At 51.3% G+C, this 14,457-nt stretch overlaps 1 protein-coding gene across 1 annotated transcript; it reads right to left on the bottom strand.

Annotated features, from left to right (window-relative positions):
- Positions 1-1,983: 1,983 nt before the first annotated feature.
- ACER1 (alkaline ceramidase 1) lies at positions 1,984-11,775 on the bottom strand. The gene is made up of 6 exons (XM_010014951.1): positions 11,683-11,775; positions 5,382-5,496; positions 4,875-5,013; positions 3,651-3,788; positions 2,940-3,077; positions 1,984-2,152 (listed from the first exon to the last, which is right to left on the bottom strand). The coding sequence occupies exons 1-6, from the start codon at positions 11,773-11,775 to the stop codon at positions 1,984-1,986; spliced, it is 792 nt and encodes a 263-aa protein (XP_010013253.1).
- Positions 11,776-14,457: the final 2,682 nt, after the last annotated feature.

The following is a 14,457-nucleotide window of genomic DNA, read 5'->3' as shown; positions in this document are numbered from 1 at the left end:
GGAGCCGAGCGAGGGGCTGAGCCCAGCGGGGACCCGGTGCAATTGCCCAGAAGTTATTAATAGGCTGTAGAAGAATGTGATGGGCTGGGGAAGGGGTGAGGAGGGGGGAGAGCAAGAGGGAGCGAAACAGGGAGGGTCAGTGAAAGGGAGATGGGGTGGTGAGGGGAGAGGCACGAGTGACAGCGTGCAGGGCACACAAAGAGGTGAAGAGATGGGCAGCAGCATGGGTGGCAAGGGCAGAAAAAGGCTGGAACTCCAAGTCCCACCTTGTGCTGGTGTCTCCTCAGTGGACATCCTGGTGCAGAGGTGTCTGACCCCTGTGCTGGGGGATGGAGAGGGCAGAGGGACCAGGCCTGGAGGTTCAGTCCTTGCACAAGGCATCTCTTTCCCCAAGATGAAATATTGCTCATAGGGTTCATGAGCCAAATTTGCCATCTAGTGGCTCTGGGGACCATTGCAGAGGGACCCACGAACCAGCAGGGCCACTGCATGCACACTGTGTGGTACCTGCACAGCATCTTGTGCCTCAGAGTTTAAGCCCAAGGTGCTTCTGGTTTTGCTTTATTCATAGAATCATAGAATACCAGGTTGGAAGGGACCTCAAGGATCATCTGGTCCAACCTTGCTTGGCAAAGCATGACTAAAACTAGATGTCCCAGCACCCTGTCCAGCTGAATCTTAACAGTGTCCAGTGTTGGGGAATCCTCCACTTCCCTGGGGAGATTATTCCAATGGTTCATTGCTCTCATGGTGAGAAGGTTTCCTCTTGTGGCCAGTCTCCCCAGGAGTAACTTGTGCCCATCACTCCTCGTCTTTAACGTGTGACTCATTGTGAAAAGGGAGCCTCCATCTTTTTTGTAGCCACATTTTAAATACTAAACGTGGTGAGAAGGTTTCAGCCTTTTTTTCTCCAGGCTGAATGGAGAAAGGCTCTCCCAGCCCTTCATCTCGCGGCTTCCCAGCCCTTGGATCATCTTTATGGCCCTTCTCTGAACCCTCTCCTTCCTGTCCACATCTTTTTTTGTATAGTGGGGACCAAAACTGAACACAGTAACTTTACTCACAGGGACCCAAAAAGCCTGTGGACCCTGGAGTGACGTTACCTTGTTCTGGCTGCGTTGCAGGGAGCCAACCACAGCCACTCTGCCAGCCTCAAGGTGCTCTTCAGAGGACCCAGCCCCATGACATGGTTCAACTCGTCACTGTCATGCAGCAAGGCCCCCAGAACAAGAGTGTGTGTCTCTGCCACCAGCCTTTCGGCAAGCAGAGGAGGCTCCAGGTTGCACATGGCCATCGGAACAGAGCTGGGTAAGAACACTGGAGGTTGAAGAAGGGATAGAGCCTGAGGTAGAGCACCCCAGGACCTGGGCAGCAGAGCCTCCTTTGGGCTGTCACACAGGAGGATTTCTCTATAAATGGCTCTGTGTAGGTCAGAGAGAGCTTTGCCCTGTTTTGGGGAGCGACTGGCTGATAACACGGGATGTGGTGCAGTCAGGGGAAAGAAAGGGGCTCCATGCAAGTCCGTGTCCGTAGCTTTAATGCACAGCTCTCCTGAGCAAGACCACGTACATCAATAAATAAAATTAATAATAATAATAATGAGAGCAGCCCCAACAAACCCAGCTGTCACCAGTTTGGCTTCTGTGTTCTCCACTCTGCCCTTGTCAGCAAAGGGTGCCATGGCTTGACTAATGCAGAAGACACAGAAGCAGCACCATCTCCCTCCCCTTCTCAGTGGGGATCTGCTGGAGGAGGAGATCTCTGTTTCCCCGGAGCCAGCCTGGGCAGAGTCTTCCAAGGCATCTGTGGGCACCCACTCTGCTTCATGCCCAGCACCACAAAGCCTCTAGATGCTCCCTGCCCCATCATTAGCCACATTGCCCTTGGCTGAGGAACAGGCACACAGCTGCGGTGTTCCCGTGCAGACACACGTGTGCATCACTCACCCCATGCCCGAGGGATGCCTGAGGGATGCCACAAGCTCTAGCACTGCTTGTGGGGCTCCTCCAGGATAATGTAAGGCACCACAACAGGCCAAGAGTCACTGGGCCAATATCCTAGCTTTGGCTTGAATGTTGGCATCTCGTAGTTGATGTCAAAGTAGATGACCAGTGGGCAGCAGTATAGGAGGGACATGGCTATCAGAATATGCCTGGCAAGGAAACCAGAAAGATATGTGTTGGATGGTGGTAACTCCATTTGCTCCTCTTGCACCTTGCAGCAGCGTGTGGCTGGCATTGGCACCATGAGGCTAGGAGCCAAGGGGTATGGCAGTGACAGGTAAAGGTCCCAGCCCCATGATGCATGTGGGCTGGAGGGAATGTGGGTCTTGGAAGAGCTCTTTGAGCTGGGGTGGGGGCACTTCATTTTGCAGAGGGAATGGGTGATACAGGAGACTTAAGCCCCAAACCAAAGCACCCATCCCACCCTGTCCTGGCCCAGCAGTGCTGCGTATCTGACCCAGTCATCCAGTGCTCTGTGAGGATGAGTCTGAGAACACACACTGTGTGCAGCACTTGGAGTCACACTTGGCCAGGCACTGAAGTGTCTTGCCCAAGCAAATCACTGTCTTTCAGTTTGGCTATTAAAATAACTCCAAGAACACTGCACCTCATGCAGCTTCCAGGGAGCAGATGCAGCCCTTTGAAAGGAAGCTGCTTACCTGGAGGGACTTGCAGAACCATTTCACTTGCAAAACACCGTTTGACTGGTGCGGAGGAGGGAAGGGAGAGCAAGCAGTAATTAGGGCCAAATCCTTGGGCCGGGGCCAGGGTGAGGAGCAGCATCAGTAGTGACAGAGGAAAGGGGGAGAGGGTTGGGCAGAGGCATGGCTGGTCTGATCGAGTATCTCATCCCTGCTGCTGTTTCTCCTTAGCAATGGCCCTTCAGCTCTTGAAATGTTTGGCCTGGGGTTGGTGCCTCTGCACTGGAGCCCTTACCAGAAGCTGTGGAAGTAGGGGAAGTTGATGGCCTGCCAGAGCCCACAGAGCCACCGGTCGCTGATCCAGCTGCTGATGGCCAGTACCCACCACATCACCATGACCTTGGCCATCCGGTGAACCCTTTTGTCTTTGCACCTGGAAGACACAGAGTGGGAGAGGAAGCTGAGTGTTGTGGTGGGAGGAAAGAGAGTTTTAAAGAGGACTGGTTCCTGCCTGCACATGCTAATGTGTCAGGGCAAACCCCAGGGAGTTTGTTCAGGAGAACATCCATCAGGCCACAAGAAGTATGGCTCTGTCGGGAGGGTTTCTGACTTTCTGTGGGTGAGGATGATGCTGGGAGATGCCAAGGCACTCCTATCTTTCTCCCCACATCCTGGTGGGTTCTGCCAGTCCCACACTGCTTCCCAAATGCCCTGCAAAGGGAAAAAGCTGCACGGGTGGTAGCTGGGGAGAAGAAGATACACTTGTCCCCATTCTGTGTGGCACCCAGACCAGATGGCTTTCTGGTATCCCACTGCCCACAGTCCTGCTCATGCCTTGTCCTTGTCCCGCCCAGGCTGCCCCAATTCTTTGCAGAGCTGATAGCACAACACGTGGCTCTGATGAAGGCTTGGGCTTGATTCACTGTTGTGCACAGTCACTGCCACGTGTGAGCCTGGCAGGAGGTATGATGGACCTGCAGATAACCTCTCCCAGCCCTCTCCTTACTTTTTCAGCTCACGCCGTGTCAGGTACAGCAGGTGGAAGGCGATGCAGTTGAGCACGTAGGCATTGAAGGCTGGTTTGATGAAGGACATCAAGGTACTGATCACGGTGGTGATGCCACTCAACCAGAAGAAATGCTTCCTAAAGAGAGTTGGGTAGTTGGGATTGAGTGTCAGTGTCCCCAGGATTCACAGTATGGAAGGATAAGGATAGGAGAGGTCCTGCTTATAGCCTGAGAGAGCAAACCTTCTCCAGCACCTCCAATCTGTTTGCACGTGGCTGACTCAGCCTCTGCAGTAGTCCTGGCGGGAAGGCTGAGTTGTCTGTCTGTAGCTGTGCTTTGCCCAAAATCCCCTGGTTAGTCCATGACACAGTGGGGAACATGGCCCTGAAGGTAACTTGTGCACTTCCATGGTGATGCCAGAGATGACCATCAAGAGGCCAGGGCACCTGGAGCTTTGCACAGGGAAGGGCAGTGAGGCAGGAGTCCCAGCAGTGCTGGGCAGGGGCCTGAGCTGGAAAGATGCAGAATTGGGCTGGCTGAGCAACAATAGGGCTCAGAGGGGCCTTTCACATGCAAATCCCTTCCCAAGTTCCTTCCCTTGTCCCGCAACCATGTCTCCACAGTGAACTCCTGGTGACCTCCTCTTTGGCATGGGAAGAGCAGGCGTGAAGCAGGTCTTTGCAAGGCTGGGTTCCTGTCCTGCTGATGTGTGCTCAGCCAGTGTCTCCATCCTTCTTGCTGGGCTCCCCTTGCCCAGCTAGCCCTCCTGCAAACAACCTGTGACATGTGAGGTGTTAACCTGCACCAGCTTGTCCTATGGGAAACCCCAGCAGCCCTCAAGGAAAGCTCTCTGTGGATGGCAGGCTGCTGTAACAGTTGGAAGCACGGGTGGTTGAATGGCAGTGCTCAGGAACGTTTAATTTCCTAATGAATGTTTAAATTCTCCATGCAAAGTTTCCTCTGCAGCTTCACAAGGACAAACAGCTCCAGTCAACAGGAGCTCAGCACAGCCCTTCCCCATGGGAGGGTTTCTTACTCTTCTCCTGTCAGCACATCCACCACTGAGTGATGGAGCATCTGATCCCAAAGCAACTGCAGTAGCCTCAATGCTGAGCCCTTGCAGGGGAGCTGGCTGTGGGCAGGGGGGGATCTGTGGGTCACAGGCGTCAATGTCAATGCCCCATCCCTGAGAGCCTCCAACCCTTCATCCCTCAGAGTCATACCTGCTCTTGATGCACCTGGGGAAGTAAACCCTTGGGTACCAAACGGCATATGCCACAGCCAGTGTCCAGAGGATGGAGAGCTCATCCAAGAGCTGTCCCGCGTAGCTCAGGGTCATGTGAAAGTACATGGAGAAGATTCCTGAAAGGAGCAAAGGACAGCTTGTGTCAGCAAAGCTCCATCCTCGCGTGGCCTCTCTGGCCTGGGAAGCTCTTGGGGGCCATTCCTAAAGACACACCTTTCCTGAAGAGCAGGGCATGGACCTTGGTGTTAGTGGAGGCCTGAGTGAGTCAGTGCACACAGCACCACGGGGCTTTACTGGGCTGGAAGCTGTGCACCCACAGCAGGAACCATGAGCTGCAGGGCTTCAAGCAGACATGGCTGTTCAGTTTCCCAGTCCAGCTCGTCCCTGTCCTTTGGCCACTAAGAACCAGGCTCCAGAGGTGTCATGAATGACCAGTCAGGTACTCTGGCAACCTGTCTGGTCTTCTGACAACCTTGGCACCCACCTACACAGAAGAGCAGGCCAGAGACGAAATACAAGGGCAAGGCACGCTGCTGACAGTACTGCCGGTTCAGGTAGAGCAGGGCAGGAGAAAGGACAAAGAAGCTTACATTGCTGATCTGAAAAACAAGAGGCACATTCAGCTTATTGCATGATCTTGGGCAAGACCCATCCCACCCCGTGCCTCGGGATCTCCATGTGTGAAGAGGATACTAGTGGAAAGCATTGCATGGAAGCAGGTATCACTCTTGGCACAGGGAGAGGGCAGAGGCGTTTCTCTGGAACTGAGGCTGGAACTGGAAGCACAGCTCTTGCTGTGTCAAGAATGGCTGCAGACATCTGTGCTCCCTGTCCAGGTACCTCTGTGGTGCCCCTTTTGGTTGATGGTTTAGCTTCAGCTGCTCAGTGTCCTCAAGCAAGCTCCCAAAGCTCTTCTGTTTGCAGCCATCTCCCTCTCCTGTCAACCCAGACCTGCCAGAAATCCCCTGGGTGGCTTCTAACCCTCTCAGCCAGCAGCCTGCAAGGGCTGGGTGGGGGTGAGGATGTGTTTCCAGTCAGGAAAACTGCTGTTCCCTGGGGGTGGAGAACAGCAGGACAAGCAGCACATCATAGGTGAGAACTGGCAGGATTGAGGTGACGTCCTGTAGAGTCATGTGCGAAGCCATCTGGCCTGGAGGGGGGTGGTATTCTTAACACTAGTCATTACATGAAGTCATAACCCTCCCTTAAACATACCTGCAAATGAGCACAGTGAAGTTATTGTGCCCTGACTTCTCTTTTGCTCTGCAGAAGGGTTTTGCTGACAGACATGGATTTCCCTGGGGAGGAGGGAATGGCACTGGGCACTGCTGCTGCTGCTTCGGGGAACAGCAGATGCTGAGGGGCAAAATGTGGGAGCTGGGGAGGAGCAGCGAGTGCCCGAAGCCAGGACCTGTCTGCTGGATCAGGCCCTGCAGCTGAGGAGGGAATGAGGTTTGAAACATCCGCACCCTCAGTGGGGTCTTACCCTGATTTTTTCACCTGGTTTTGCATACTCAGAGGAGGGATATCACAGGGAAGCCCAGCCTCCTCCGGGAAAACTGTTCTTACTTATGAAGGGCTGGGGCCGTACTGCTGCTTTTTACCTGTCAGACAGCTCTTTGGAAGAGCAGGGCAGAGCCATCTGCTTGGTAGGTTTTATCTCACCCTGACAAACCTTTTCCTTTCATCTTCCAGCTAGATACTGACCAAGACCCTGAGCCTGGAATCTGACATTCCCAGCTGGAGTCTCCCTCTCCAGCAGCCCTCACACGCACCAGGTACACAGCAAAATTGATGCATGGCTTGTGATGTCCCATGGGATCCGAGTTTGTGGTAACTGGGCTGCAAGTCACAGGGATGTTGTCATATATGTGAAACACCCCCTCTCATATTCCAGAGGGAAACATGCTTAATGTAAGGTGTCTATTCTCTTTAACACCTGGAGATTAATCTTGAATTTCACTAAGGCTTTCATGAAACAAGTTGATGCTCCCATTAACAGCAATTCTCAAGCTGAATCTATTGGTTTTCCATGAGTTCTTAGAGGCAAATCCAGGCCTATTCCCATTCCAGATATGAAAAGAGAAGTGCTGCTCCCACTTGCACACTTGAGGTCAACCCATTCAGAAATGATGGAGAAACCAAATGCTGTGTTAAAGTAACAACTGTGCTGCAAACACTTATTTTCCTGTGAAATGGTTAAAGACGCTTTTGGAGGACGAGCAGGGATAGCAGGAAGAGAGCAAATGCCTGCAGAAGAGGCAGCAGTGTGCAAGTGCCAGCATGCACATCAGCGTGAGGAAATGTGGGAGTCTGAGGCTGCACATGGAGAGCTCTGGATCTCTGCTGCAGCGGGCATTGCAACAGGGACATTAATTACATGATAGCAATATTATCACTTCATTAATTCAGTATGAGATGTGCAAGATCAGATATCAGAGGGGAGGGATAGGGATTGTGCCAATAAGGTCAAAAAGATTAAAGTGGTTCCTTGCAGAGCAGCCAAACTCAGAGCTTAGGGGAGAGCCACTACAAAACTCCCACAAGGAGTTGCCTACAAGGATGCTGGAGATGGACTCTTCATCAGGGACTGTAGTGGTAGGACAAGGGGTGATGGGTTTAAACTGAAACAGAGGAAGTTCAGCTTAGGTATAAGGAAGAAGTTCTTTACTGTGAGAGTGGTGAGGCACTGGCACAGGTTGTCCAGAGATGTGGTAAAAGCTCCATTCCTGGCAGTGTTCAAGGCCAGGTTGGACGGAGTCTTGGGTGACATGGTTTAGTGCAAGGTGTTTGTGCCCATGGCAGGGGGGTTGGAACTAGATGATCTTAAGGTCCTTTCCAACCCAAACCATTCTATGAAAACCACATCTATGGAGGACACAGGGTCTTCATCCCTCATCGGATCCAAGCCCTGATTTAAGTGCTGTCTTATACCTTCCCTCCAGGACGTGGCAAGCTCTGTCTCAAGTGTGATTAGGAGGGGTTTGCTTGTTGTACTCCCTTTAGGAAGTTTTTGCAGAGTCTCTGCTTGCTCTGAGTCCCCCCAGCACAGCTTCTACTTGTACCTGGTCATACTGGCCAGGAGGCACCAGCTCCCTCTGCCAGAGATGCCAGGGAGGTAAGAGGGTGGTGATGGAGCCAAGGTGCAATTTGACCTGCAAGAGTCACCCAGCTCTGTGGTTTTCCACTGTGTGAGCTCACAGTGATGTCCTACTTCCTAACAAGTGTGGTTAATTGCTCCAGGTCCCTAAGCCAAGACTGCATATACTGGCATTTGCTTCTTTCACTAGGAGAAAAGGGAGTCTGGGATCAGTGACATGCCTCTCATCCTGGTGCATTAGTAGGATCACTGGAAAAGCCCTGGGGTTTCTGCAACTCAGCACTTTGCAGCCTAAGATGGAGGGAAAGACCTGCAGAGAACCTGTTTGCATCTCCACCCATGCCAGGGTGAGAACAAGCCTCTGATAAGGATTGAAAGAGGAGATGTTGGATTGCAGGGCTCTGCCTGGCCCTGTGAGCATGGCAGCAGTGCAATAGCAGCCAAGGCATGTGCTGGTCCTGACACAAGACAGGTGTTTTCCACAGTGAAAGGAGATTTCTGCACGCCTCATTGCAGTGCATTCATTCACTTACAGGCCAGCCAACCAGCTTTAGCTGGCAGAAGAGCCCACAGGGCCAAAGTGAACACCTCAGAGGCTCTCCAGACCTGTACAGCAAGTTCCTCATAGCCAGACCTGTGTAGCTGTGTGTCATGCTGGTGCTTTGGGGCAGGAAGCAGCAGTTGTGTAGTGTCTGCAGAGTGCCAGGCAAGGAGCTGCCGTATTCCTGCACGTGGCTTCCTGGGCAGATTGAGAGCGATGCTGAGGATTTGGGTGTCATTACCAGCATCCTGGATCAGCCTTTTCAGAAAGAGATGAGGGTAGAAAGACAAGTCCCTGACTGATGACCCTCATGGAGCACAATATGGTTCTCCTACAAACAGCCAGAAGACAACAAATTTCTGCGTCACTGAGTCACTATAAATAGTTAGTGCTTTGTTGCTGAACTGCACCCAGTCATGAGCCACTGTGTATTATTAGGTACTTAAAGATACTGTTTACATTCTTTGCTCATACCTTTAGTGCTTATGTCTAATAAAAAACATCCAACCCAAGCAGACCTGAGAGGCTCGCACAGAGCAAATCTCAGCAGCTCATTGCTGCGGGCACAAGGCTGCCCTGCTTGAGCCCTGGGAAGAAGATGTTGCAGAGGATGCTCCGTTAGGAAACCCTGCTGATTTAGTGGTGCAGGAGTCTTGGGCAGGATTCCCAGCCAGTCTAAATGTCTGGCTAACTGATGCTGAAGTCGATATTGATATCATTACCTCAGGGCAGGCCAGTGAGATAAGGCCCATAAAGCTTGCCATAGGGAGGAAGCAATCTGAATATAGGAAACAAATGAAGAGAGAAGAGGAAATCTATGCTGCAAGGATCACAACTGAGAGAGAGCCCTGGATATGCAACATGCTGCCAGCAGCAGGGGTAGCTGAGGATCTCAGTCTGTTCCAATTCCTGTGGTCCCCACTTTAGGGCACATCACAAGGATCCTGACCCTGCGAGAGAGCCCAGAGCACGAAGAGAGCTCCCCTGGTGCTGCTGCCAGGGGTGGGAGCCAGGCGATGACAGCCAGCGTGTGATGAAGGGGTGATGCCCGTGTAAGTGATGCTCCTGCCTGCTTTTGGTTGCAAGGCCTGGCCCTTAGGAGGGTTTGCTATTTTGTCTCCTCTTGTGTGGACAAGAGATCATGTGCCAGCCCTGATGCAGGTTTAGATCTTTGCTGCTTTCTCTAAACAGAAATTGCATCTTAAGACAGAAGCTGCAGAAGTGGTACCCTGTGCCTGCACAGGCACCCTGCTGAGCTCCGTGGGCTGGTTAAAGCAGCCTGGCAAGAAGGAGGTAAGTGCAGGGACCAAAACAAGCTCTTTGCTGGGAAAGAGATGTCCTGTGTTCCCATATAGAGAGGAACAAGAGCTAGTTTAATCACTGTAAAAAATCCTGCAGGGTTTGCTCTGTCCCAGTGTCTCTGTGTTCCTGGATATTGCACTAGTTTGTATGGAAAGATGCATTGGAGAAGTTCTCCTCTCCTGAAGGAAAGTGTGTCTGAGTCCTACCAAGTGAAAAGTCCCTCTGACAAGCCCAGTGCCTCGAAGGTATGGAAACATGGGAGATGGTTGTGGCTAGCAGGGACCTCAGTCCACAGTAGGCACCTGGGTAAGATTTTCAGGAACAGCTGCATAATATAGAAACTTGGGCCACAAAACCACCTAGGAATCTGTGAGTTAATGTTTTATGGGAATTAGAGGGCTTTGGGCCCTAAGAAAGATAGTTATGCATCTGGCCACACCAACTGATGTCTGGAAGTTACACAAGGAAGTGTTTTGCTGAGCTCCTGAGGTGCTTCTTGGTGTGTTCAGGATCCTGAGCCACTTTGTGTAAATCAGGATCCTTATGAAAGTGGTGTCTCAGCTCCAAGGGCACATTTGGAGAATGCTGCCTATGTAGTAAAGCAGGAGGTGAAGCACTTTCATCTCTCAGAATGAGCTCAGATTCAAACCAGAACTTTCAGATTTCCTGCTCTGTGTGGGAATCAGCCACTCTCTGATGCTGCCAGTGACACTCCAAAACACAGCAGCCTTTGGCACCCCCAGCTACATAGGAAATGCTGGTGTGACTATAAAGGCTTTCTGTAACCTTCTTGCTGGTTTTTCCTTGCTTTGCAGCTCTGAGCCCGTCCAACGGGGATGCAGTGCCAGTAAACATGCAACAGCACAACACGTTCAGTGGGATGCTGGGGGGATGCAGGATTTGCTCTGCACTAGCAGATCATTAGTTGTTAGCTGTCTCAAAGCGAAGTGACTATATACAGCCTGAGCATCCCTCCTCTGAGAGCCTGGCTGGGCAATTAGAGCTGGGGAGCTGCGGGATGCGGGTAGAGGAATTATTGTTATTACAGGCAATTTATTAAAAGCAGGAAATGCTTTAAAAATAAAGAGGAAGAGACATTTCCATGAGAACAAGAACTTCTAGTGTTAGACAGTAATTGCTAAAAGTTGTAAACAAGGCCTTTGGAAGGTTGTAAATCCACATGCCTCACACCCCTGCTAGGCTGTAATTGCACTGAGGTAGAAGGAACATGCTTGCAGAGACTGCTTATCCACCAAGTGCTCTGCAGACAGATACGGATGCTTCCAGCCATGCTTAAGCTAGAAAGCTTCATTCAAGGGACTGGCACTGGATGGAGCCTGAATTAAAAAGGATCGTAGGAGGTGAAACCAGCTCATTCATCAGCTTTCCTCCGTCTTGAGTTCCGGATTCCCAACCTGCCTGACACGGTTCATGCAAGAGCTGTCTCTCATTTTGCCACTCCTGTACATTTAGCTGGAATATATGAACCCTGTGTGGGACTTACCCCAGCTGGCAGGAGAGCTGCAGGACTGGTATAACAGGATCTCACAAATCTGGGCTAAGGAGCACTGCCAGAGTGTTCTCACTGGGAATTCAGCCCTACACATGCCAGAAGCGCCCCTGACCCCAGCTCGTTTTGTGACCAACTGGCTGTTGTAAGCAAGGAAAGTCCCATGATTGACCTGAAACTCAGAAAATGCTCCCTGTACGAGCACCCTCGAACACCAGGAAGTTCAAGGGAGTGAGCAGAGGAAAGAAAACAAGGTTGTCCCATCTCATCTCCCAGAAGCAGCTCATGGGTGCTCGCGCCCCAGCCTGCCCTTGGCATGTGCCCGCACTCACGGTGTTGTAGTACTCGGCAATGACTTTCGAGCGGTCAAAGTTGCCTTCACACCAGTCGACTTCAGCACTCTGGTAGGAGAATATGCTCGGCATCGTTGGGCCACCTTTGCAAAAGGGAGAGGAGCAGGTTAGCTTTGTTAGTTGGAACCCGAAGGGAATGTGGAGGCGCGCGCTGTGCCTGCCTCTTGCACACACACTCGTGTCACACCAGCCTGCTCAAGCACAGCATCTTACCCTGTTACAGAAGACTCATCCTCTTCCCAACACCCATCACACTGCAGACAATTTTCTGCTCTGTCCCCACAATGCAGGAAGGACAAACCACTTTAGGAAATGTTCTTGAGTTCTGAGCCTGTGAGTGGTCACCACAGCCCCATCCACGGCACTAACAGCTCTTATCAGGACTTTTTGTGGCCACACGATGCTTCCCCATTTCAGCCCTGTCCTTGTCACCCTGTCTTCTCCCTTCTCTTCACTTTCTTTATGACTCAGATCTTCCTTCCAAGAGGACTTCCCTGTACTTTGTAAGCTGTGAGCTACCTTTTGGGAGTGGACAACTCTACAGGGTTCATTGCTCATTGGCTCTGTTCTCCTTAGTTGTTCCTCAGCATCTTCCTGAGGGCCGGAGCTCACCTTGTGCAAACTCAGCCCTGGAGCACTGGCACAGACCCTGGGTATTACTGGAGTCCTGGGGGCACAGAGCATTGGAAGTTGTCTCTTCAGTGACAGTGATTTCATGTGGAATGTGCTCCCATGCAAGCTCCGTCCTGGTTTCCCAGTGAATGGCATCGGAGCTTCACACCTCAAGTGGGGTCTGCAATGCCAGGTCCCCCAGCCTGGCCCCTGGTAGTGGCAGAAGCTGCAGCTCCAAGTGGGATTCTATAATAATCTAAACTTTTGCCTGTTTTTCTTCCCCATTCTAAAGACTTTCCTACCCTCAGTGTAAGCATCATTTCTCAGTTCTCTTATTAACTTGAAAAAATAGAAGTTCTGGTCAAGTTTCTTATTTGGCATATTTTGTTTCAGATCCTGGAGGGTCTGGAGCTATTTTAGAAGCTGATAGATGGGTTCCACTTTTGGAAGCACCATCCAAACCCCGGCAGCTGCATATTTGGTACACAAGAGCCACAGAAACTCCCTGGAGCTGAACAGTTGAGTCCCTGTCTGGACTGTGCTGAACTAACCCATCTGGCTGTGCTTCTCCAGCTCTGCAGAGTGAGCAGGTACCGAGGTGACATGAAGCACTGCAGTAGCATCTCTGGGCTCCTGAGGCTCTCGTGGGAAACAGACCTTTCTGCTCCTTGAAAATCCTTTCAGCTTTGAATCTAATGCAGGGAAGGGAAGTTCATCTTAAAATCACTCATCAGTTGGTATGTTCTTGAGGAGCAGCAGTCAAGTCCCTGTTTGCACCAGTGTCAGCTGAGTCACACCGCCAAGTTCAGCGGTTACCATAGGTGTGCAGTGGTGTGAAGCTACCGCAGCTTCCTCTGCTTCTCTTCCCAAGTAGAAGAAGTTCAAAGGGAGAGAACAAGGGAGTGTAATACTAATACAAACAAGCTCTTCTGTAACCTCCTGCTCCAACCAGATAAACTGACTTGTGGATAAACCTCCCCTGTTCTTTTACAATTGCAAGTTAATGATGCCCTCTCTTTAATCCGGGCTGGTTGGTTCCCCAGAGCAGGGCAGATCACAGATATAGAAAGAAGAAAATAAAATAAATGGCAGGCAGATTGCTTTGAGGTTTGACTCTTCATGATCTTGGGTTTCCACATGTTCATCCACACCAAGGTGACTCTCCTGATCACGGTGCTCTGCATTAAGCTTTTACAACAGTGCAAGTGGTTGCATAGGAGAAAAGAAGAATCAGAGTGAAAATGGTAAATCCCATCTCCTAGCTGAGCAGATGTCAGCCAGGAGATGGTGAAGGATGGAGGAGACACAAGACAGAAGAAGTAAAAGGGAACAGACAAACCCAAAGCAATGACCAGAGTGCCCAGCGGCTGCTGGCTTGCTGCTCGCCTCTCATCCCAGCCTGGCTTACCTGTGTTCCCTTGGGATGGACCAGCTCTGCTTCCACACGGGGAGGTGAAGCGTCGGGAGCTCCAAGGTTTCTAGCAAAGCTGAAGCAGCAACCTGCCCTGCCGCTCTAGCTCTGAAGGAGTGCCCACGGTGTGAGCTCACTGGGAGCAGCTGCCAGAAAATACCCTCGCTCCTTCCCTAGGGAAAGCCTTGGGATAAGACAAGAGCCATGCGCACCCTCCAGGCAAACCTGCCAGTCCCCCAAAGGAAACATATTGGCTGGAGGGTTTATATCTGTGCACCCAAATGGGCAGGGGGAGAGAGGGGGGGGAGGGGATTTTTTTTTGTAGCAATGCAGCCTGAAATCATCAGTGTGCCCCTAGGCAGGTTCCCGGCGCACGCGCACACACCCCAATCCCAACCCTGTTTTTCCTAGGGGAGGGACTGATCCATACCACCCTTGCAGAGCTGGCTAAATCCCAGTAAACCAGTTTTCACCAAAAAGCACACAGCAAAATGCTGCTGCCTCCATTTCTCGGGATTCCGATTGGAGCCGCTTTTCAGCTTCACCCCAACTCCTGGTTTATTATCCAAAAGAATTCTATTCTCACGTCACACCACTTTTACTGAGTTTGTTTTGTTATTGAGTTCAAGCGTTGCACGAATAGAACACTTTTGGGTGACTGCTTTACAAGGATTTTCCTCCTGAATCCCATTCAGGATGTCAAGAAAATTAGCAGCAATTAAACATTTTCC

Source organism: Nestor notabilis, unplaced genomic scaffold, assembly GCF_000696875.1.
Source record: "Nestor notabilis isolate BGI_N333 unplaced genomic scaffold, ASM69687v1 scaffold31375, whole genome shotgun sequence".
Taxonomy (NCBI): Eukaryota; Metazoa; Chordata; class Aves; order Psittaciformes; family Psittacidae; genus Nestor; species Nestor notabilis.
This window is presented reverse-complemented; position numbering and strand designations above follow the sequence as displayed.